Source organism: Chelonoidis abingdonii, chromosome 6 (assembly GCF_003597395.2).
Source record: "Chelonoidis abingdonii isolate Lonesome George chromosome 6, CheloAbing_2.0, whole genome shotgun sequence".
NCBI classification, from domain to species: domain Eukaryota; kingdom Metazoa; phylum Chordata; order Testudines; family Testudinidae; genus Chelonoidis; species Chelonoidis abingdonii.
In genome coordinates, this window is record NC_133774.1 from 95,308,147 (window position 1) to 95,333,609 (window position 25,463).

General features: G+C 42.8%; 1 protein-coding gene across 8 annotated transcripts in view; it reads left to right on the top strand.

Moving 5' to 3' along the window:
* Positions 1 to 25,463, top strand: part of RFX3 (regulatory factor X3) — a 249,966-nt gene that overhangs the window by 189,465 nt on the left and 35,038 nt on the right. For all 8 annotated transcript variants that reach the window (XM_032801796.2, XM_075067261.1, XM_075067262.1 and 5 more), the window contains 2 exons: positions 4,152 to 4,333; positions 11,337 to 11,456. In XM_032801796.2, coding sequence (XP_032657687.1) covers positions 4,152 to 4,333; positions 11,337 to 11,456 — 302 coding nt within the window. The remainder of the gene's footprint in view (positions 1 to 4,151; positions 4,334 to 11,336; positions 11,457 to 25,463) is intronic.

Genomic DNA, 25,463 nt, shown 5'->3' on the forward strand with positions numbered 1-25,463 from the left:
AATTGACTTTATGACGGGTAGACACAATAATTTAGAAATAAAACCAAAGCAATTATATATTTTGTTCTGGAAAAAGTCCCATAATCTGAAGCTGAAAAACCAATAGTTTTGTGTGAAAGTTTCCCATCATGATGGCAAGAAGCAATAGATGATTGATTCTAAAACACCTGGAAGAGAAAACAACTTTAGAAACTGCTAAAATTGTGGGGAGAGAGATTGACTAGCGTAAATGTGATTAAGACTTTTAAATTCTATCTTGGATGTTAAAAAGAAATGTTGTTTTGAAGATAGAAGGATGCCTCAGAAATTGCTTTATCAGGGTTAATTAGATACCATGCTGAAGAGATCATAACCGTGGCAAAGGGCCAAAGAATGTTAAAACTGGAGATATGGAGAGCTGTTACTTTGTCTTGAGTCGCATATGGAAGAACATCATATCTTAACATCATATCTAACAAGAGCTAGATGATAGGCTGTTTACCTTGGGTAACTTTATTCCATTATTTACATATAGATGTATATAGTTATGTGCACTATTTACAAATATCTTACTGCTAATAATATTTACATGTACCCATTACACAACATGTCACTACTTTTTTCTTTTGTTCCTTTAATTTGGGTATTATTTCAAATTTCAATAAAAGACCAGTATGTAATTAGGCTAGGGCTATGTCTTTGATTCTGTATCGGACACACAAACATATTTCTTTGACATGATAGTCTTTGACAGCCCCAATCACCCAAGTAAGAAATTGACAGAAAATAGTTGAATTTATTTTATAGTTTGCCTATTTTTAAAACTGTATTTATTTTGACTTCTGACTCAAATTAGTGTAACATGGAAGAAATTTAATATATTTGTTTGTTTTCTCCCTATTTCTCAAACTACCCTTCCTTTTGATTTCCAGAGGTCTGAACCAAAGCACATTAAGTTAAAGTAAAGACACTTTTGATATAAATGGGCTTTGGATCAGGCCTGAAAAGCTGTGAATTTCATTAGTATTACCTTTGACATTACAGATGTTCTATTTATCAATGACAAAATCTTAAACTCTCAAAAATAATAGCCTGCTGATTTGGCTTTCTGTGATACTATACCTCCATTGTTAGCCGTTCTGGAGTGTGGTTGTCTTTATTAATGCTTGCTCGTTTTTGTGAGTTTTTCATTTCTCCTCCTTTTTTTTTTTTTTTTTTTTTTGTGCATGAGGTTGACTTGACTAATCAATTTATAATCTAATGTTGTATAAACATCGGAGTTTTAGTGAAGCCAGAGTCAATTTGCCAGTTTTTACTATGTAAATGCTTCATACTTATCCATCCTTAAATGTTACTAATACTATTAGTCAACAAGCTAGTATTCAAATCCTGAACAGCTCAGATGTAGAATTCTCATTCTGCACTGAAGAATAGCTTTACAATAGCTGTATAATGTTTGTAGATTATTTTCCTTTTAAAATTATATACAGTCTTGGGCACTCCTCTTTTCAGCAATCTAGCAAATAAATTCCAGACTGCAATCTAGCAAATAATAACTTGATGCCTTTTGCCGCTGAAATACATCCACCCTAGAGCAAAAATCTTTGTTTTATACTTATCTTGGATTATGCTCTGCCAACATTGGCTAATGCAAGTTACAGTTGAAATAACATCTGTCAAGAATTCAGATCATTAGTAAAGTGCACTTAAAATGAATCCTAATAGGTTATAATCCATCTGGGAAAAAAATCCCAAATGTTACATTTAGAAGTTAATTAGGAAATGCATTTTTTTTTATTTCTTTTTTTTGTCAATCAGTATTTCCCTTTGGGAAAAATAAGAATAGTTCACCCTTCTTAATCTATCCTGATTAACAGAGATTAAATGCAAAGGTTGAAAGATGTAATTATCTTGGTTTCTAGCCTCAGATATGCTTATGTCATTTAATTAGTGAAATAAATAGTTTTTTTTAAAATAAGCCAAGGTAAAAGTTAAAGTTTCCAGTGATATTTTTTCATAGGCTTTATATCAGAATGGTAAACAACCAATTTAAAATACATTTGTAAACACTGTGACTCAGTATTTTTTTTAAATAATGATTTTAGATCTATCAGCTGAAATAAGGATGATAAACTACTCTGTTTTATTACTTTCTATTTAAAGTGCAAAATTGTCTAAAAGTAGCTAACAGCTCTACATCATGGAACCATTTCAGTGCGTCAAACACAGAGACATTTCTTCTTGTGGGTATTTGCCTACCTGTCACCCGTATTACCTGCTAGCAAGTAAAAAAAATAGAAGCCATCTCAGCTCATATTTCAGAACATAAAATAAAGAATTACAACTTTGTTTCCTATTTTGTTCTCCATGCAAAAGGAGAACATGAAGGTCGCCTCTAAAAGGTCTTAGGTGAATTGTTGTTCTCCTTGCACTTGGCAAAGTGCACATGACTCTGATTGAAACAGAGGTGAGAGTCCAGTACATTAATTATACCTCTAGATTTTAGTGAGTACTAATGTGTGTGTGTCTGTAGAGTGGGGGCAGGAGCAAAGAACGTTCTATTTTAGGAATACGGAATTACATTTTTTCACATTAAAATATTTAAGATCTGTGTCTTAAATGATTAATTATGTTCAACATTAGCAGAAGTTTTCTCTTCCTTATCATTGAAAAGTTTGTGGTACCACTCTTTATTAGTAAATGAATGCAACAGACTACAGTATCATCAAGTAAACTGATCTTTTTGCTGTTGTTCAGAACATATATTTTAATCATGTTTTGCCTTGATACTTTACATTAAAATTTGTTACACATTTCTTTTGAGAACTAATGCATCAGAACAAAATTTTGTTGCATTGGTTGAAATCATTTTAAAGGTGCTTAGTTTGCAGTTTCATTAGAAACTCAAAACTGAGCCCAGATTTTTAGTAAAATCCATGAACTTGACTGATTTAAAGATTCACACTGAAATCATGCTCTTGGCTTTGACATCAAAACCCGTGAAACTTGGCAATTTCAGCTGATTTCCTGTTTACATTTTTGGGCTCATTCAAACCCAAAACTCAAAGGAGAAGTCGGGGGGATACACATCCATGGTATGGTAAGCCAAAAGAAAGATTATCAGAACCCCAAGAAAAATGAAACCACAGACTTTCACACAATTTAAGTATAACCATCATATAAAAATACTCTTATTTTATGCTGTCATTTTTCTACTGAGTTAAAGCTGGTGGGAAGATCGGAGTGAAACTGGCACAAGCAATCAACCTTGCTAAAGTGCTTTTTTTTGGTTTGTTTTCTTATCTGTTAGTGGCAGTTTATATTAGATATGTTGTGAGTATTCCCAAAAAGATACCATTTGTGCCTCATACTATAGAGCCACTGAAGTACTCAGCATGCAAGTGTTTTTCTGCCACCTTCGAAAATTACCCACCAAAGTTCTAAATTAAATGACCGAGAGAGAGAGTTTTCACAGGATTCAGTCTTATTCCCGCTTAAGTTAATGACAAAATTTCTTTTGGCTTCAGTGGAAGCAGGATTAGGCCCATAATCTTTAATAGCTGTATCAGTTCATTTTAGCACCACCTAGATTGCTCCTTGCCTTGTGTTTTGTTTTTTGTTTCTTTATATATGGTTAAAAAAAACAAAAGAATAAATCTTGTTCAATTAAATAGTGTAACTGATTTGAGTGCCCGGGGAAGCGAAACCACTCTGTGCAATACAACAGTCTAATAATGCATATGGATTAAATGACTCTCCATCAGTCCAACAAGCAGTTTCTTTTCTTCGGTTGTGTAAATACATTTATGATTGGTTAAATTCCCTGACGTACTAACAATTTGTCTCCAAAGCCTAGATCAATGTACAGAAAATTAAAGTGTGGTACTGGACTCTTGAATACTTTAAGAAATGGGGACTATCTGAGGTCACAAGTGTTATGAGTTCTGCTATTTCCATGTGTTTCTGAAAGACTCAAAGACACCATCGCATATCTAACCCCTCTAAAGAGAACTGCCTTCACTTGAAGAAAAAAGTCACCATTGACTAGACGTTGAGAGCAATCTCAAAATGTACTAAGCTTTGAATTGTACAGCTATATTAATGATAGCCTAAAATGTTTGTTGTGAAATTATCGGAATTTACTTTTCTTCACTGTCTCCTATTTGAAATAGCTCCAGTGGCTCTTAGACAACTATGAAACAGCAGAAGGAGTCAGTCTCCCCAGAAGTACCCTTTACAATCATTACTTACGACACTGTCAGGAGCACAAGTTGGACCCAGTCAATGCTGCCTCCTTTGGAAAACTCATAAGGTCAATTTTCATGGGGCTACGGACCAGGAGACTAGGCACCAGGTTTGTGTAAAACAATCAGATCTTAGGTTATAGCATAGAGAAAGTGTGGTGATCGTTGTGATCATGAACCTTGTATATGATACACTGAACAAGCTGAAAGAAAACATTACTTAAATGTTGAAATGTTTGTCCATCAATTTCTCATGTAATGTCAAACTGTCAAGTTGTTACAAAACGCATTACATTTCTTCTTGTCCTGAAATCACTTATTAATTCTGAAACATACACAGCAGATTTATAATAATACAAGTATAATATAGGCTGTTGGTTGGAAACTATGCATCAGATGGAGAATAATTACTATATTTCTTATGAGTTACAAATCTTATTATATTTGTTTATTTTTCATTCAATACTTAATTTAAGTGTATGCTGAGCACAAAGTGATGGTTGATCATTACATATGAGATAATAGGGGTATTCTGCCTTTCCATATAAAAATGAATGAGTGATTTTAATGTAGATGAATATTTTTATCAACTGATTTTTGTGTTTGTATTATAAGGGACTGTTACTTAATGCTGCCGTGATTCTACAGCTTAATTACAAAATAGCTTCAATTCCTTATTTATAAATTGTTGTTACTCTTTTTATTTCATGCAGTGATATTTCAGTATAGTATGATAAGTAAATATGAGGAACACTAAGTGTAAAAGTAGAGGAGGGGTTTTTTTTCTGTTTAACCAGTGTAGTGGGCTATAGTTAAAGACTTATAGCAAATTCAATTCACTCATTCACAGCTTTTTCAAACACTTACCTCTTAGGCTGAAATGTTCCATGCTTGTTCTGTCTGAAGGAAAAATATTTATTATTAACTTTTTTGTAAATGTGAGCCTTTAGAGACCCTTTAGCCATGTTTGAGTTAAAGGAGAGTAAGGGAACAAAGATTTCTAATCAGTCTTTTTTAAATGGGGAGCTAACAAAATTGGTGAGTTTTGAAATTTGAAACTTCTTCGTTATTTGCTTTGACAAAAGAAATAATTTTCATTCAACCAATAAATGAGAATTTGAAAATAGTGTATTGAGCAAGACCGATAAAAAATGTGTTTAAATCTTTTAAGTGTATACATATGCATACTTACACATGTTGCTAGCAAGTTCCATGGAGCTGAATAGTTCAAGATTTTTTCTATTTCTTGTTTCCTTGTCCAATCCTTCCAGATACCAGGACAGCAGCATGTCATCAGTAGTATCAAAAGCTGCTGGCAGAGCTAATGAAACTTTCACATACTCCTGATCTTTTTTCCCTATTACCAAAAGGAGTTTGTCAATCAAGTATTTTCTATACCCCACCCAGGGTTAAAAGAAAATTGAAAATAATTTGGGAAATTAAAAAAAACAAAACCCATATATCACTACAATCATCTAATAATCTTAAATCTTCACCACCACTAAAAGGGTTCAAGATAAGGTAGTAATTGGCACTGTTGTCAGGTGGCAGTTTCTTGAGAAAAGACATAACCATTATTTATTTAAGGATAGCTAGATTTTACTAGCCATGAGGAGCCTGGTCCATTTTGTCTGTTGCAGTCTACATCTTTGCAGCACATCTGTTTGTCTCATTTATATTGTGCTACTGATCCAGTGGATGCCTCTCACTGGTGCACTGTTGTCACTTTTGTTTGTAAAATACAGATGGCAAACTCCTTGTGCCAAGCTATGCTCAAAATGTTAACTGAGAGGAAGCATTTGAATTACTGCTGCACAGAACAGTTTTGTCCGGTCATAACTATGTTGGTCCAGTTATTGATGAGAGTTTCTTAGCTTTAGCCACAGTCACAATAGATATGTCTACTATCAGCTGCATCAGAAAGAGCTCTCCACCTCTATGCTTTAGTGTCTACCATTGTTGTTTTGTGTAGGGGCAGTTGTGTTGGTAATTTAGGGCAGAAGATTATCATCATGTCATGCTAAGATATTGATCATGTCCAGCCATTGATAATTATTTTCTTAAGCGTTCTGAAATCTTACTTCATCAATCAGTTTGCATCCAGTCTTGTAAGCCCCAATATTGGCCAAAAGATGTTATCCTTTTTTTAAAATAAGGAGAAAAACACTAGTTCCATAGGTTTAAAAACACATTAAAATGTTGTTTGTGCTTAGAATGTTTTTCTACAAAGGCCCCAATCCTGCATTTGACTATACACAGGCAGACTACTGCCCCTGTGCTCAGCCCCACTGAAGGCAATAGGGCTGCATACAGGTGCAGGCGTCCATGTGTGCTTAAAAAGTTTGAAGTCTGGGACCAAAATTATTACAGACTGACAAGTCCAAAGTCTCTAGGAGCATCAGTGCCTTTAATATTGTTAGCCTTGCTCAACCGAAGCCACCGAATGCTGCAAAAGTTCTAACAGCATTTGATTAAGGGTCCCTGCTGTTTGCATTACTCTATATCAGGTGATTTTAAACACGTGTGTGTGTGCATATGGACTGGTGTGTGTGATGGGGGGGGTATATTCAAGTACATTGAGCTTACACATGCGCAGGGACAGATTATGACATATTTATTCACCTCGAGTAATATGTTACTTCACAAATAGTCCAACTGAAGTCAGTTGGGCTACACATGGTATAAGGTACTATTTATCGTCATCAGTACAGGTATCAGTCGGGTCCATGATGATTTACTGATTATTTTAAAGCCTCTTTTTGCCTATCTGTAATCTGTTTCCATAGAAACAGGGACAGCATCTTGCAGCTTTCACTAGGATTGTTAGAAAACTTGTAACTTTCAGTAGCTCCGGGTAAGCTCTGCCAGTTCAGTTTTAACAGCACACAGCCTTTAGGATATTGTAGAATCCATGCACATACTCTTTTTTCCATTATATTTAGTTCAATAGATACTGCTGTCAGGCCATCACTGAAATATTTGGTAAATTCTTACAAATTTCAGCAGTTGCCACTGTAGGCACAGCAAAGTGCCTCTTTGTGATTTCTTAGATCTTACATAAAACTGAAGAGCCGTATAAACTAAGCAACAGAGAACGAATACTTCTTAGCTCTGACAGTATTAGATACGCAATGCCATCACTTCAGAAGGGTGGTGAGGTCATAGATCCTCCCCACCACTCTTCATTAGCTGCTATTTCGTATCCTCTATCCTTACCTTCCATCCTGAAATCATTTTAAAAACATTAATAGCTTCTATTTACCACTTAAATTCTTTAAAACAAAGTTTCTAATGTAGCACTTATGTGTCCTCCTTCAAGTGGAGGGAGGTCATTCAGTATGTGGAGTCTTGCTCAGGACACTAAATTCTTGCAGTATTTTCCTAGGAGATAACCAAAGTTTTCAGCCAACAGAAGTGCATATAATCCTAGCTAATCTAATGTCAGGGTAACAGAAACTTGGTTATACTGGTCCAAAGCCAAAATAGGAATGCATATGCCACACAAACTCCTTATTACTGGCATAGCAGGAATGAGAGGGTATGACTACAGAAAAGGAGGTGTGACTGGGACATTTCCTACAGAACAATTATCCTCAGATGTTTTTTTCATCCCTAGTTGCCCTTGAAAGCCAACAAAAGTTAGAATACACCTAAGGCAGAAACAGCCACCTATAAAGCAATACCAAGATCAGGGAAGTACAAAGGGGAGCTCTGTCAGGGTTCCCTCCCCACTCTGAACTCTGGGGTACAGATGTTGGGACCCACATGAAAGACCCCCTAAGCATTTTTCTACCAGCTTAGGTTAAAAATTTCCCCAAGGCACAAATCCTTCCTTGTCCTTGGATGATTACAGCTGGCACCACCAAGCGAGTTAGATAAAGATTCAGGAAAAGAATCACTTGGGAGTTCCTGTTTCCCCAAAATATCCCCCCAAACACCTTCACCCCCTTTCCTGGGGAGGCTTCAGAGTAACCAAGGTGAGCACAGACCCTTAGGTTTTTAGGACATTGAAAACCCAATCAGATTCTTAAAAAACAGAACTTTATTATAAAGAAAAAGTAAAAGAAGCACCTCTGTAAAATCAGGATGGAAGGTAATTTACAGGATAATCAGATTCAAAACACAAGAGTATTTTCCCTCTAGGCAAAACTTTAAAGTTACAAAAACAGGGATAAACCTCCCTCTTAGCACAGGGAAAATTCACAAGCTAAAACAAAAGATAATCTAATGCATTTTCTTGCTATTACTTACTATTTCTGTAATATTGGATGCTTTGTTCAGATATGGTTTAGGGAGATGTATTTTCCCTGCCCTGGTTCCTCGCTGACCCGGAGAGAACACACAAGGACACAAAACAAACAACGTTCCCCCACAGATTTGAAAGTATCTTCTCCCCTTATTGGTCCTTTTGGTCAGGTGCCAACTAAGTTATCTGAGCTTCTTAACCCTTTACAGGTAAAGGAGGGATTTTATGCTACCCTTCGCTATATGTTTATGACAAGCTCTAAGTCAGGGTCCCCAATGCGGTGCCCGTGGGTGCCATGGTGCCCGCCGGGGCATCTATGTGTGCCTGCCTACTGGCTGCCAAACAAGCAGCCGCCAAAATGCTGCTGAGAAGCGGCAACATCAAGAAGCGTTGCCACCATTTCAGCTGCAGTGCCTCTTGATGACACTACTTCTTGGCGGCATTTTGGCGGTGACGCTTCTAGGCGTTGGCACTTCTCAGCGGCATTTCGGTGGCTGCTTGTCTGGTGGCCACGCTCCTCGGCAGCTAGTCGTCTGGCGCCTGCCACACGGAAAGGTTGGGGACCGCTGCTCTAAGTTATCTTAACCTCTACCATCTGCTGCCTTGCACTCTGTTAGGTCTGCACTCTAAGATCTGGCACTATATAGTAAAGGTCTACTAAAAAAAACTTTAAATAGTCCTTGCTTTTGTCTCTGGAAGGAAGAAAACTGAAAGAACACTGATACTGAACTTGCTATGTTTAATGCTATGTAGAAGTACAAGTACTGATATTCTCTTTACTAATATTTGCATACGGAAAAACTGATATTTTCATCAGTATTTGCAAACTAATAATAACTATATAATTGGTCTGTTGGTGTCCAAAATTGTGAATTTGCTTCAGGTAGAAAGTCCCCATTTCCACAGCATTTTTTTCTCTTCCTGTCAGCTATGGCAGTTTTTTCCTCAGAGTTCTGATTTATAACTTAAGCCTTACCATCTGAAAAATATATTGTTAAAGAATACAAATAATGGTTTATAAAATATTTTTCAAAATCATTAATGACAAGATTTCACTGTTTTATTCACATGAACAATGTTTTCCTATTTTTGTTCTGTTTCAAAAATTGTGATTTCAAGTCTATAAAAATATCATGCTATGCCTAAAAGTTTTTTAAAAAAATTCCCCTCTCACCCCTATTGGTGGTATGTGTCTTCCTCAACCTCGGGTCCTCTGCCAGAGGCCTGGGAGTTTGAGGGTTCTGCGCAGTATCTTAGCTGTTCCTAGCACTGCACTCTTCTGGACAGACAGCTCTGATGTTGTTCCTGGGATCTGGGGCCACTACACCAGGATTAAGGAGTCACAGCCCCAGGAGTGCTCCTAACCCCAACTCGGACCCTTTGGACTTCACTTTGCCCTATCCTCTCCTAGTTCTCTTTCAGGCCCTGGACTCTCCCAGCTTCTCATATTCTTCTTACCTGATGTTGCTTGTCAACTATGCACGTGTATATCTATCAACCACCGCTGTTTCTGCTCTGTGTCTATTACCCGATGTCTGGGTTGAGTTTGGCAGTACCTGCCGTCCGTCTGGATCTGGAAGTTCCACAGATCTTTAGCCCCGCTAATTCTCAACACCTTCTGTGGAATCCTCCCATCATGGTCTTGGGAGGGTCTAGCGCCATACATGTGCAGATGTGTTCCTGTACAAAATGCGCCACTTGGTTGTGTCCGTTCAGTGTAGCTGTTCCTGCCTGCAATCTTATATCCTGCACTACTGGGTGTGTGGACTGTCTGCTGAGCTCTGCTGGCACTAGTCCTGCACCTTGGGTCCTCCTCTCAGTGTGACGTAAGACCCTGCTTCCCGATCGGATCTGCCGTGCTCAGTGCCTGTCTCCTGTGCTGCTCGCTATGATCCAGTCGCCAGTCAGCGCTGTCTTAGGAGTCCAGCCCTTGTCCAGCCACTGGTAAATGGATCTTCCAGTGTCAGCCAACTCAGTATACTGTCTTGATGGTCAATACCCTCAAAAGGGTCTTGTCTGCTCGGATGGGCTACTCGTCTTCTGCTTGGTCTACCCTCCCCATGTCTGCTGCTTGTGGCCTCAGGCATTCTCTCAGGCAGCTTCATCTTTGGGGCCATCTTACTGATGATACTCCTGGATGTTCCGGGATTTCACAGGACAGTGGCTTTGAACGCTCAGCTGCAAGCCCGCCATGCTCTTTCCGGCTGGTATACAGTCTCTGGGTGTTGGACTTGGGGTGGAAACCTCCGTGCATTGTGAGGAGCTTCCGGGTTTTCACATCGGCAGCCTCCATGTCCTCCTTTGGCCAGCTCACTATACCGGCAGGGTATCTGATAACCGGCAGGGCGTATCCGTTGATGGTGTGGATCTTGTTCTTCCGACTGAGCTGGCTCTTCAGGACCTGTCTTATCCTTTGGTGATACTTGGATATATAATATGATTAAAACAAAGACCATTAGAACAAGTTTCTTGAGATCACTGACACTGAAGTTTTGTTGAAACTTTAGATTACCAAATTTACTTTGTTGGGGTATTTTTTTCACAGATTTATTATGGATCTTTTGGATCTGAATAGTATGAATTATTGTCTCTGCATATAAGTCAATTTAAGGGGCATTTACTGGGCCTGATACTCCTGGTTTTCACTGATGTAAGGGAGAGGAGTTGATCTTATGAACCCAATGGTATTATACAAGTATAAAATTGGTGAATCAGGAGGAGGAATTGGAGAGGAGAATCAGGTCCAATTTCTGTACCCTATTTTCCAGTAGAGGTAAATTGTAATACTTTAAAGAAAAAAAAACAGTCTGACAAATAATTTTTGTTTTATCAACTTTTTTTTCCCTAATTCTTATTCTTTTGTAAAGGGGGAACTCCAAATATCATTACTATGGGATTCGTGTCAAGCCAGATTCTCCTCTTAATCGGCTACAAGAGGACATGCAATATATGGCTATGAGACAACAACCCATGCAGCAGAAACAGAGGTACAATATGAAAATTGTAACGATACTAAATAAACATTTTTTCATATTTCTAGCACTAGAAACCTGGGAGGATTGCTTAAATGTGATGTCAAACTTCTATCAGCATTTCTGGAAATTACTTGTCTATATTAAGTAGTTAAATAAACCTCTCTAGTATGCATAAATTTTGCAGCAAAAGGGAGTAAAATTGTCTTTTGCATTTTTAAAGGCATCTGGGATGCTTATGTATGTGCTTTTTAATATAAAATAGTTATTTGCCATTCTGACCCACTAAATAAATACTGTTATTCTTGCATGGAGATGGTATCTGTTGCATATGGGATTTTTTTCTCCCCCATTGGTATTTTAAAATGGTATTATAATGAGAAGCTGTGTGATGTAGTGTACGGGGCATCAGAGTGGGCATCCAGGAGACCTGTGTTCTATTCCCGTCATTGGGGACAAATCAGACTAGATTTGCACCATACTTTGTTAGAAAAAGGTTTGGGTGTGAGTTCTTTTCCACAATGTGTTAAGTACTAAAGTGCTAAAAAAAATTGTAGAAGTATCAGGATTGTTTCTTGATTTTAGAGAGAATTTTCATTAAACTTTGAATTTCTTCAAAAAAAGAAAAAAGGTTTAAAAGATGGTCCTGATATATTTCTTAAAACACTGTGTTCTTGTTTACTAGTCTTTAAAATTCCACTTCTAATGAGATCAGAATTGAACTTCTGTTAAGTTTGTTCTGAAGTTTCCACATACAAGTTAGACAAAATGTTCCAAAAGACAATGGTAAAGTTTCAAATATTGATACTAAAAGCAAAGTATAATATAGTTGTCTTGAAATTTATCATCTGGACAATCTTTTGGATTATTTTCTCCCAAATTGATTGAATCTGATAAGATACTTTGAAATTCAAACTCAGTTGTTCATATTTTACTATTACATCTTTTATGTGGCCTTATAAGGCAATGGATCAGATTTAGCCTGGGATTGACTTCCCCTTTGCAACAGGAAACAGGATATCATCCCTACCCAAAAAGAGCGGAGGTACTGGCCAGGAACCGACATGACCGATGTCATCTAGATACGCTTTGATTAAATGTTTTCTCTCAGCAGCTGCCACTAGTAGTGCTTCTGTGAAATCCCAGCTGTAATTTAAAGCAGCTCCATTCACTGGAAAATTCCAAGGAAGGGGAGGTGGCAGTAAAACTATCTCTCTTCCCTTGGAGTATGTAACCGCAAAGAACCAAGATGGCAGAGGAAGAGACTGCAGAGATTTGCATATGTTTGAAGAAGACTGCCTTAGATGCGTGGGTTCTAGGGATAATTCAAGACAGATACATATATATTTGATAGGCTGATGTGATACCACAAAGGAAATATTTGATATCTTTGAAATCAAGGAATCCAGAAAAACTCAGGAAGTCAACATAGACATCTCACAAGCACTACAGAAAAAGCAGCAATCCCATACAGTGTACTCAACATTTTTTGTTGTCTCAAAAACAGTCAGGACCTGCAATCCATATTCAGTCTCAAAGCTATAATGTTAGTTCAGATAGCATTGTAGACAAGATCATTGCCCATTGAGCTACAATACTTACTCCTGAGGGCATTCTGCTAAAAAAAAAATTAAAAAAAAGTGCCTAAAAATTCTGCACACAATATTTTAAAATTCTACAAAATTCTGCAAATTTTATTTGTCAAATAAATGTGGAGGCTCCAGCATGACATTGGGGGACACAGGCCATTGGCTGCACAGAGGTGGGAGATCACTCTGCAGCTCCCCCCACCTCCGGGACACAGACTCAGTGGTGAGGCTGCACCCAACCCTGACACAGTGCAAGGACAGTGCCTGCCCCAGAAACATCCCAGGGCCCTGCCCCTCTGTGTCAGGTGCACTAGGTGTGGGCAGGCAGGCTCAGCCTGGCAGGATCCAAGAGTGGAGGGGCTTAGTGTGGGGGGATCCAGGTGTGGGTAGAGAGGGTTCTGTGTGGGGTAGTCTGCGGGCAGATGGCTCAGGGGGGAATCTGGATACACAGTTGCTTGTCGGGGGGTTCTGGGTGAATGGTAATGGGACTCTGCAGGGGGGATCTAGGTGAAGGTGGTTGGGGCTCATCGGGGGCGGGGTCTGGGTGTGGGGCGTTCAGTGGGGGACCCAGATGCTAGGGGAGTGGGGCTCGGTGGGGTGGAGGTCCAAGTACAGCTGGTTGGGGTCCGTGGGGTGGGGATCTGGTGCAGGTGGCTCGTTGGGGTGGTCCAGGTGCAGGGGGTGTGGGGCTTGGCAGGGGGGTTCTGGATGTGTGTGGGGGTAAGTGAAGCTCGGTGGCAGGGAGGATGCACGGGGGTTAGGCAGATGGAGGGGCAGCTTCCCATACAGTGATCCCTCCCCCTGCAGCTGAAGAGTGATAGGTGTAGCCTGGGGTAAAATCTGGAGGTGGGTCTGACCCAGCCCCAGATGTCATGCAGGGGAAAAAGAAGTCCTTTCCAGCCCAGCCAGGACTAGCAGCTGAGCATGGCACAAGGTGGGAGCCACCAGCCAGGTCTTCCCCAGTCCTGCCTCCTGCCCTGCAGTAATTTACCTCTCTGCCAACTGCCCTGGGCACCCAAAACATACTGCTGGGAAGAGTTGCATGACTGCTCTTGTTGCTTCCACGTCAGAAAGTCATTTTTCTGGGGGGAAGCAAAGAAATCTGCAGTGGATGTGAATTCTGCACATCTGCAGGAGTGCAGAATTTCCGCAGGAGTAAATACTTCATTTTCCATCATGATAAAGTAGTTCTGAAGACCAATTTTGCTTTCATTTCAAAAATCAAATTAGTCTTCCTCAGATCACAATAAATACCCACTTGAATCCTAAGCATCTTATACTCCTGAGGAAATTCTGTGCCTCTGCGCACATGCAGAATTCATGTCTAGTGCAGAATTTTTTTTCTGCAGAAAACACATTCTGCCCAAGAAGTGCTGCAGTTCCATCTTTCACCCAGCAGAGGCTGCAATGGCACCAGAACAGCCGGCTGACTGGCAATAACAGCTATCTGCCAGCTGTCTTTATCACAGCAGCCTGGCCATGGAGGCAGAGTGGGGCACACAGGTCTGCTAAGGAGTCACAGACTGGGGTTCAGAAGGGCTAGTGGGGGGACAGACTGGGGAGCAGGTTAGGAGCTAAAGGGTTAACAGCACTGAGCCGGGGCTGAATGTGATGGGGCTCCTGGGCCACATGGGAATGGGTCGGGGGCAGGCCCATGTGAGGACAGCAGGTAGGAGGGCTTCAGGGGCACATGGGGAGGAGGGAGGGGGCTCCTGGGCCACATTTGGTGCAGAGTTTATAATATTTTGTTGCAGAATTGGTGCAGAGAAAGACTAGTAGGATGATTAGAGGAATGGAAAACCTACCTTAGGAGAGGAGACTCTAGCATGGCTTGTTTAACTTAATCAAATGAAGGCTGAGGGGAGATATGATTGCTCTCTATCAATACATCAGAGGAGACATGCTAAAAATAAAGATAGCCATAGCAGTATGAGCTGCAGGACAGGCTAAGTTGCCCTGAGTATGTGCTTATCTGAGACCGTAGGCACCTACTCAGGGTGGCTAGTCCCTCCTGCCACTCACACAAGCTTTTCATATGCTAGCTTGAGGAGAGCTAGCAAAAGTATATCTCTTTGAGTGACGGATCACACTCCCAACTTAAAGTGTAGATATAGCCCTAATGTCAAGTTCCCCCTTAGCTCGGCTCAGCTCATCATATAGCCCAGGGGTGGGCAAACTTTTTGGCCTGAGGGCCGCATCGGGTTTCCAAAATTGTATGGAGTGCCAAACAGCCAAGCATGGCCTGGACCCGCCCCCTATCCAACTCCTCCTGCTTCTCGCCCCCTGACGGCCCCCCCCCAGACTTCTGCCCCATCCAACCCCCTATTCCGTGTCCCCTGACAGCCCCCTGCCACTCCATCCAATCCCCCCTTTCCTTCCTGACTGCCCCCCTCAACCTCTGCCCCCATTCAATCCCTGTTCCCTGCCCTCTGGCCACCCCAACCCCTATCCACTCCCCGGGGCCCCTGCCCCATCCAATCACGCCTTCTCCCTGTCCCCTGACTGCCCCCCACCGCCCCATCCAATCCTCTCTTTCTTTCTTGACTGCCCCCCCGGACCCCTGCCCTCTGACCACCCCGACCTCTATCCACACCCCTGCCCCTTGACCAGCACCCCGAACTCCCCTGTCCTCTATCCACCTCTCCCTGTCCCCTTACCTTGGTGTCTGGAGCACCAGTGGCTGATGGCGCTACAGCCGCGCCGCCTGGCTGGAGCCAGCGCAGCACAGAGCACCAGGTCAAGCCCCAGCTCTGCAGCTGCACTGTCCCAGGAGCTTGCAGCCCGCCATCCAGAGTGTTGTGCTGGCAGCAGGGCGAACTGATGCTGTGAGGGAGGGGAAACAGCAAGGGAGGGGCTGGGGGCGAGTGTCCTGGGGCAGGAGCTCAGGAGCCAGGCAGGTGGGTCCCGCGGGCCAGATGTGGCCTGCAGATCGTAGTATGCCCACCCCTGATATAGCCTGTTGAATCCTTTTAATTTAATGTACAATAATATATTCTGTTTTGAGTTATCTGTCTCACTCTAGGAAAAATTAATATTTAAGCAGGTGTCCGTTCCGGGCGGGCATTCTTCCTTAGTACAATAACCATTGCATGTTTCCAGTTTGATTCAATATAGTATAGATTCCATTTCCACAAGTAAAATTGCTGTTGTCCACCTCCTGTCCCTTCCCAGGATAATTTCAAACACTTCTTTGAACTTTTGGAGGTAACAACTAATTATGCCTGCTCTGTGTTTTCTATCCCTGTCTCAGGGTACAGAAAACTTGTTTTTGTTTTGTTTTTGTGTGATCCAAGGATAACATCTTTTCCATCACCTGTCTCCTTGGATTTTCTGATAACTTATCTCGAAGCGTTTGCTACTTGTAGAAATTCATTCATATCATTCTCTGGGACATAAATGTAAAGAAACCATTCTTGACTTCCTCAATCTTATCCATTTTTTTAAAAATTCCTAGACAAATCGTATCCAGTGTATTACACTGCCTAATCGCTAACACAACCAATTTATCAGTCTGTAGCTTCTCTTCCTCTAGCTTTATGGACCCTTTTTAAAACAGTTTGTCCTTATAAGCTACACTAAAAAATATGGAAGTGTAACATTATTCTTTTCTCAAAAAAACAGTATAATACATCAAAATCTATAACAATTTTGCAATCTATAGAACTGTGCTAAGGGTTGGTTATAATACAATATCTAGAGCAATGTTAAAGAAATTCAGATGATATAATACTAATCAGCTTCCCAATTTAATGTTTAAGAAAAGAGCCTTCAGTTTCCTTCTGAACAAGCCCAGGTGTTTGAAATGTGCAGTTGTAGAGCTGATGTAACATGATCTAAAAATAATTTAGTTCTGCTTTGGCTTCCAGCCAAATAGATATGTCTCAACACTAGTTGTTGCTTTGCTAAGTGTTGGAACCCTCATTTGTTCATTGTTGTCTTGTGATTCTCATTTTCATCTTAGCTATAATTAACTGTTCTGTTGTGGGCATTGAACTGATGAGAGATTTTAAAAGTTGTTTTCATCTAAGAAAGTTCACAGTCTTTAGACTGTCTTTGGTTGCAAATGGATGCATTTCTAATAAGGTCACCAGGTCACTTGTTGGGGGTTCATTGTAGATGTGCAACAATGCGCTTGCAGGACAGTTAACAGCTCTTCAAATACTATTTAACAGCTAGCATAACCTCTGAACCGATCCACTCACCAAAGAGCACTAAAAAATCTAAATATTTTTCAGATATCTGTACATTATCTGTAGGTTTTTGTGTATACAGTAAGGTATTAAAGCATTTGGGTTTCTTTGATTTCTTAATCATTAACAGATTTAGCTTTTGGTTGCTTGTGGCGCTGCAAGCTGTTAAAATTTCCATTTGCTTTTTGCTAATTTTAAAACCAGGGGCTGCTTTTTTTCCATTAGCATCAAGAGCAAGCTCTTCGGTGGAACAAAACACTAAAATGAGATTACATAGCTTGGTATGTTACAGGCAGCTCTCACATACTGGATCAATATGCCAAATTCCTCTATTAAAAAATCATGAGTCAGAACCACAAGTCATGAGATTGGCTTAAAGTTTTTTTTAAATAATATATTCTAAAGTCTTTCAGTTTGTTTTTTGTTTTTTTGAGCCTTCAGGGTTCACATTTTCCAGCTTTTGTTGGCAAACCATGAGGGACAAAAACTTTTCCCCTCCTCTCAATGAAAACTCAAATTCTCACTTAATAATATGACTCCAGGTCCTGGATCTTTCTGAAAAACACCACATAGAGTAAGACTCACGATAAAATCATGGAAGTGACAGCATTGCAAAACCAAAATCTTCAAGCCTTAAGAACTTATCCAGAAGGGCTGTTGCTTGTTTATAGAACTTCTTTTGACTTAGTCCACTGTGACTTCTATTCCTTCATAGTCATACAACAGTTTTCAGTTCAGTTTTCTTTCATACCAGTTTGCTTGTGTGTGTCCATGTAATATCAAAGAGGCATGTTTCCATGCATTTCTATTCTTCAGTTTCTGCTCACTTTCCTTAATAAATGTAGGTGGTTTGTTATAGAGAATTTGAGTCAACAGCTATTTATTATTTATATAGTGCCATTTGTAACTTTACTTGCAATATGTTCAGCAGGATGGATTGGGGGGGAAATGAGAGAAAGGAAGGCTGGAAAGGAGAAGTTTATGAAAGTCCAGATATAACCAAGTTTACTGATCTTTTTTGGGAGGTGTAATGGGGCGGCTGCCCCACTCCTGAGAAACGGGTTAAACGCAGACCTGGAAAGGGCTGCAGCTGTGAAAGGCTAGGCTGATTGAGGAAGCAGGCACAGCTGGGGACAGGCCACAGCTGGCCCTATAAAAGGGCTGTGAGCCAGGAGCTGGAGGAGTCTTACTCTAGCCCTGGAGTGGGAAGGGCTAGCTGCCCAGGAGCAAGATATCTGAGGTGGAGCAGTGCTGGGGAAGGGCAAAGGGAGCTGGGGAGCTCCAGCCTGGTAACACTCGGGCTGCAGAACCTGATGAAGGCCTACAACAGGTACTGGGGCTGCAGAGGGGCAGTCTAGGGATAGGCAAAGGCAACAGGTCCTAACCCCTTGCCAATGATGAGTGGCCATTACAGACTGCAGTCTGCCCCAGTGAGTGGGGTCTAGATGACTGGCAGTAGTCACTGAGGCAAGGTGGGTTTAGAGGGTTAGGGGTTCCCCTGGGAGGGGAGACCCAGAGTGTGAGGGTACTGCTAGGGCAGAACCCTGAGGAAAAGGGCACTGGTGTCCAGGAAGGACAAGGGGCCTGACGCAGGCAAGACATCAGCCGGCAGAGGGCACGCTGGAGCTGGAAAAGAGCTAATTCCAAGGACAACCAGCAGGTGGCACATCACCATTTAGTCGTCACTTCGCTACACGTGGTGGAGAATGTGGGCATAGATGGTCACCTTGATACAAGAAGGGCAAGGACTGTGGAATTATTGCCTGGATCTGAGAGTTGAGACTATGGAAGGTGGAGAAAATGGCGGACTGCTACTGCAGAGCCTGTGTGGCCCGTCTGGCCGAGCAGCAACGAGGACTGCTTCAGCTGCTGTGTGGAAGAGTACATGGACCTCTTTGGGGGCCAGGCACCTGAGACTAGAGGCTGCTGCCAGGGCCTAAAACCTGTTTTGCCTGTGGGCAACCGGGACAGTGTAAACGGGAATGCCCCTTCTGGAATGGAGCAAAGAGGCAACACCCGGGGAAATGGGGTGCTGCCAGAGTGCCCCCTGTGAAGTCAACAGAGGGGCTCCAAACATGTTGGGCCTGTGGGGAGCCTGGGCACAGAAAGAGGGAGTGCCCCTACGGGACTCACAGGGCCCAGGCTCGCCCTGAGGTGGCCAAAGGAAGGCACTGGATGTGCTTCGTGTGCCACAAGGGGAGCCAGGTAAGACAGCCTTGCACCCAGAGAAGAAGGGGGAGGCTGGAGGATCAGACTCCATCTGGGACTGGCCAAAGGGAAGCGGCAGTGTGGACCAAGTCCCCCAGAGAGAAAGGGGCTGGGGCAGAGAGGCCTCAGCTAAACCTGAGAACCCACACGGGAGCAGGATGATTTGTGGTGGGGATCCAGACAGACGGGGAACCCACAAAGGAGTGGGACTGGCTATGGTGGGGACCCAGATGGTAGAAGAGGGAAGCAGGTTTCTCCTTTTAATAGAAAACTTGTGGCAGGAGAGAGACCTCCACGGGCCCAGCTAAGAGGAAAGCTGGGGGGATAAAGACACACCTCTCCCCCTGCCTCCTGCGGTCTTAAGTGTGAGGGTATGTAGTGGAGCAACTGCCCCACTCCTGAAGAACTGGGGTTAAAAGCAGACCTGGAAAGGGCTGTGGCTGTGAAAGGCTAAGCTGATTGGGGAAGCAGGCACAGCTGCGGACACACCCCAGTCAGGCCACAGCTGCAGGCTGCAGTCTGCCCCAGTGAGCAGGGGCTAGATGACTGGCAGTAGCCACAGAGGCAAGGTGGGTTTAGAGGGTTGGGAGTTCCCCTGGGAGGGGAGACCCAGAGTGTGGGTTACTGCTGGGGCAGAACCCTGAGGAAAAGAGCACTGGGGTCCAGGAGGGACAAGGGGCCTGAGGCTGGTGAGACATCAGCTGGCAGAGGGCACTCCGGAGCTGGAAAAGAGCTAATTCTCAGGACAACCAGCAGGAGGCACTGCACCAGTGAGTCGTCACTTGGCTACAGAAGGTTATAGACCCAGCACAACCAGTTCCAAGTTTCAGCCCTAGAACAAGAGCGTTCTGGGAGATATAGCTCCACAAGAGATGCTAGGAATCACAGGCTGTGCAGCAATCCATGTGTGGAGATAAGAGTTATAACAGAGATTATTTTCCTGGGATGCCATGTTTCAGAAATCATGAGTCAGACTTCCCAAAATCATGAGATTGGCATAAAAATGATAAGATTTTTTAAAAAATATGTTTTTGCTTACCTTCTGTTTTTGTAATCTTTTGAGGGTAAACCTCCCATCCTCAATTTGCAAGTGATCATTTCAGCTTCAAAATTTTACCCTTAAATACATGCATGAAAAGGCAGGCTTTTTCCTCAAGCTCCTGTGCATGTGGATTCTACTCATGGATGTGCTGGCACCCCTGCATAAAAGATTGGACTTTTTTTTTCTAGTAGTGCCCTCTAAGGGTTGTGCATGCATTTGTCATGCTCCCCTGCCCAAAAGTGTAAGGGGCAGCATGACCCAATCACCAGCCAGTTCCTTCTGACCTCCTGGGGAGTGGAACCCTACTTGAGAGGAAGTTATATAAACTTTGTTATAGTGCCTAGGGCTGATAGAGTTGTGGGGGCTGATATCAAAGGATTATGAAGTACTTAAAGAACAGTGATGTTAGGCTAAAAAGCCAGAAGTATCCAATCCCAGGAGGGAAGTTAAAAAACTATTAAAGTGAAGGAAGAAGCCATGATATGGCTATGTCCTATTTCCAGGATTCCCAAGAGAGGGTGGAAGAAAGCCCCCTTTCACTCTTCTGTATCAATAAGGGAAGTTTGTTGGATAGACAGGAAGTATCGTATCTTAGAGATGTTATGCAGAAAGAATCTGCAAGATTTAGTTAAAGCCTGGATGTGAAGACTTAGAGAGAGGCCCAAGTCAAAGATGACACCCACGTTATGGGCCCAAGTGACAGAATAATGGTGTTGTCCACAGTGATCAAGAAGGGAAGTAGCAGGGAGGGCTTGTGGGGTGGTGGAGAGCTTGAGCTTTGTTTTAACAATGTTGAGTTAATGAGCTTGAACTGATGGCTAGATATCCAGAAGGAGATATCTGAGAGACAGGCCAAGATTTTAGTTGGCCCTGCCCTTTGGATGGTCATAGGAACTCCTCACAAATGTAGAAAGTTGACACTATTAACTGAAGACTTTTCATGCTTTTACTGTGCTTGTAGTTAGCCATGTAAAATTCCTCTGAGATCCAAATACCCTTTCTTATGAACCAAATCTTTTGAAATATGTAATATCCATAATGGGTCTGTATCCTTTATAGCTCTTCTTTCACTACTAATAAAGAGGCCTGGGAAATGAAAGAAGTCTGAGTAAAATAAACAGTAGGGGAATTTTAGAAAAGAAGTATTAGACCCGGAAGGTAGATTGTATACATGAGTGACTGGTAAGTATTTTCCGTGGCCATAGTTAAATCTCAAAAGGTAACCTAGACAGGCTAGACACTTTGAAAGGAAATAGGAAAGCCTCTCATCACCCATATTGGCGAGGCTTTATTTGTTACTACTCATAAAAGACACAGTATGTCTAATGTTGCCTGCCTTATTGAACCTCTAGAGAAAAAAATCTCTCTTTACATTTCTCAGCTGGATCCTGCAAGTTGTTTCTCAGTGCAAATGTAACTGGTCAACTCATGAGATAAGTCACTCTGTCACCATTCCAGAATTCAGCATTTTCCCCAACATATTTCACATAAAGCACATTGGAGCAAATGCTAAAATAATCCTGACTTCAAGCACTAGAGGATTAAGTTAGCTTTTATATTTTTAATTAAGTTCTTTCTAAATCCTAGAAATTCTTAAAGGATTGTTTTTTATGCCCTTTAGGCATTTCGGGTTGTATTCCAAAAGCTGAAAAGTTTGTGAAATGACACATTCTGTAGCAACTAGCTAAGCTATGTTGAAGTATCTGTTTTGGTTTGCAGGAATTTTCAGATAAAACCTGATGTTCTCTCCAGTATTTATACTGGTCATTTATAATTAGAAAAGAATTTCCAAATTCCTCCACTTCAAATTATAGTAATTGCAGGTGCATCCACCCTAGAATCAGGAACCTATGCAGAAGAGTTCTGTGACCATGACACATGAGGTGAAATCCTGGTTCCATTTAAGTCAATGAGAGTTTTGCCATAGACATAAATGGGGCCAGAATTTCACCCCTGGCCTCTACGTGAAGCCAAAGTTCAGATAAATGTCATGGGATAGGGTGGCCATGTATGCGCTTTCAGAGACCTGATATCCCAAAGGTGATCATGCTTTAAGTGAACAATCAGGCCACTCTGATCTACATCAACAAAAATGGAGGGAGAAGGTTTCTTCTTCTGTGAAAGTGGAACGGGGCAGTTAGGCCCTTCACCTAGACTTCACCGGCGCAAGCTGGCACCTGAGGCTATATTGACATCGACGGCACTGCCTTGGCAGCACAGCCAGTGGCCTTATTGGAGCACGTGGGGAGTGCTGGTCATAGTGATGACCCCTGCATACCACTCATCTGCCGCTGCCTTGGAGCAATAGCTGGTGGCACTGACAGCACCAGGCTCGGAGGTCATGGCATGCTTGGAGGTCAAGCTAGAGGAGACTGCACTGACCCCTAAGCCTCCCTCCCCCACAGGGGAAGATGCCTCCCCTGGCAGTACAGTCATCATCTTCATCTGCAGTTGAGGCGGTTGCGGAACCCTCAAGGGCCAGCCCGCCAGATGATTTTAAAGGACACCAGGCCCTGCTTCAAAGGGTGTCTGAGAACTTGGGCCTAGAGGTGGAGGAAATGGCTGAGCAGGTTAACACCTTGTTTAATGTCCTGTAAGCCTCTACCTTGCCCATGTCGCACTACCAGTTTATGATGGTGTCCTCAAAATTGCCACAGCCCCCTGGCAAACTCCCTCATCCGTCCCTCCCACCCTGAAAAGGACTAAAAAGAAATATTTTGTCCTGGCCAAAGGGTTTGAGTACCTTTCCAGCAACCCTGCCCTGGGCTTACCGGTGGTCTCTGCAGCCAATGAAAAGTATATAAGAAAGAACATACCAGCTCGACCCCCAAAAATAAAGAGGCCAAAAGATTGGACCTATTTAGAAGGAAAATGTGTTCAGCTGCCAGCCTCCAATTCTGGGTGGTGAACCATCAGGCCCTCCTAGGAAGATAAAATTTTAACTTATTGGACTCTCTCTGTAAGTTCAAGGAGTCCCTACTGCAGGAAATTCAGCACCCTGGTGGAGGAGGACACCATAGTGGCTCCGTGCTTCCTCCTAATGGCATGGGACATGGCTGACTCAGCAGCTATGGTGGTCGAATCGGTAGGGTTATGAGGTGCAGCTCTTGGCTTCAGACTGGTGGCCTCTGCCAAGAGATGCAGACCTCCCATTCAATGGGATTGGTCTTTTTTCAGAGCAAGAGGATGCAAGGCTGCATGGGTTGAAAGACACTTGGGCTACCCTTCGCTCATTGGGCATGCATATGCCACAGTCTTCAAGAAAGCAGTTCCGGCCACCCCTGCCACATAGGCCTTGGCAATCTCATCCTGGATCTACAAGGAGAAGAGACAGAGATGTTAGTTTCAGCTGCCGCCCTTCTCCTGCTCCCACTCATCTGTGCCACCTGGCCCGGCAAAGCACCCTGGGGTCCAGAAGCGCTCATTTTGAAGGTGTGCTCAAGAGCAACGCCCCAGGATCTACCCCGTTCTTTCCTCAACCATCTTCGTCCATACCGTCCGGCCTAGTCATGGGTCACCTCAGACCATTGGATGCTGGAGATAGTGTCTCAAGGTCATACCATGCAGGTTTCAGCCACCCTTCCCTCCTACCATCTCTCTTTTTTTGTCCCTGTTCAGGGACCATTCTCGCGAGCAAGAGGTTGAGAACCTCCTGCACATGGACGTGGTGGAGGAGGTCCCTCTGGACAGGAAAGGGATTCTACTCCCATTATTTCCTAATTCCAAAAGCATTTCAGAGCCATTTTGGACCTGTGATGCCTCAACAAGCGTCTCAAGAACTTGAAGTTTCCGATGGTCTCCCTGTCTTCCATCATCACTTCCCTGGATTGGGGAGACTAATATGCCGCCCTCGACTTGAAGGACACTTATTTCCATATTCCAAGGTCACAGACGTTTCCTCCATTTCATACTGGGCGAACGCTGTTTCCAATTTATGGTGCCGCCCTTTGGCCTCTCATTGGCTCCAAGAGTCTTCACAAAATGTATGGCGCCACTGGCCGCTTACCTGAGATGTCAAGGGGTCCAGGTCTTCAATGACTGGCTCTTCAAGGGCAGGTCTTGGGAACAAGTACAGAGGAGCCTCGATCTGGTGCATTCCACTGGTCACAATCTGAGTCTGTTGATAAATGATCAAAAATCCATCTTAAGGCCAGTCCAACGAATAGAGTTCATCCAGGGCAGTTCTCAACTCCACATGAGCCAGAACCTTCCTTCCAAAGGTTCGTTTTCAGACCACATCAGACTTGATCTGCCATCTGAAGAGCCACCCACTCACCACAGCTCACACCTGCCTGCGGCTGTTTGGCCACATGGCCACCTGTACATATGTGGTCAGTCATGCCCGGTTCCACTTCTGGCCTCTGCAAGCTTGGCTGGCATCAGTTTACATCCCCAACAGACACGACTTAGACTGGGTAGTCAGGGTGCCGGATCACATCCTGTCATCTTTGGAGTGGTGGTTGAACCCTGGGTCAGTGTTGAAGGGAGTTCCCTTCGTGGCCCTTCATATCAATGTCAGGTTCACCTGGCCTGCCAGGTTTTCTTCCCCACCTGAGGGGCAAGGTGGTGCAGATCCTCACGGACAATACCGTGCAATGTATTACATCAACAGGCAGGGCAGCACCAAGTGATTAGTCCTTTACCAAGAAACTCTGAGCCTTTGGGACTTCTGTATGCGGCATGCATTCATCTGGTAGCCGCGCACCTGCCCAAGACCAGAAATGTGCTAGCAGATTGCCTCAGCAAGACCTTTTTGTCTTGCCACGAGTGGCCACTCCACACGGAGGCAGCCAGTATGATCTTCTAAAAGTGGGGAACTCCCCAGGTGGATTTGTTTGCATCCTATCAGAACAGGAAATGCCACATGTTCTGTTCACTCCAGGTAATGGATGGGGGTTCCCCATAAGATACTTTCCTGCTCCCATGGTTGGGGGCCCTGATGTATGCCTTCTCACCAGTGCCGTTGATCCACAGAGTCCTCATGAAGATCAAA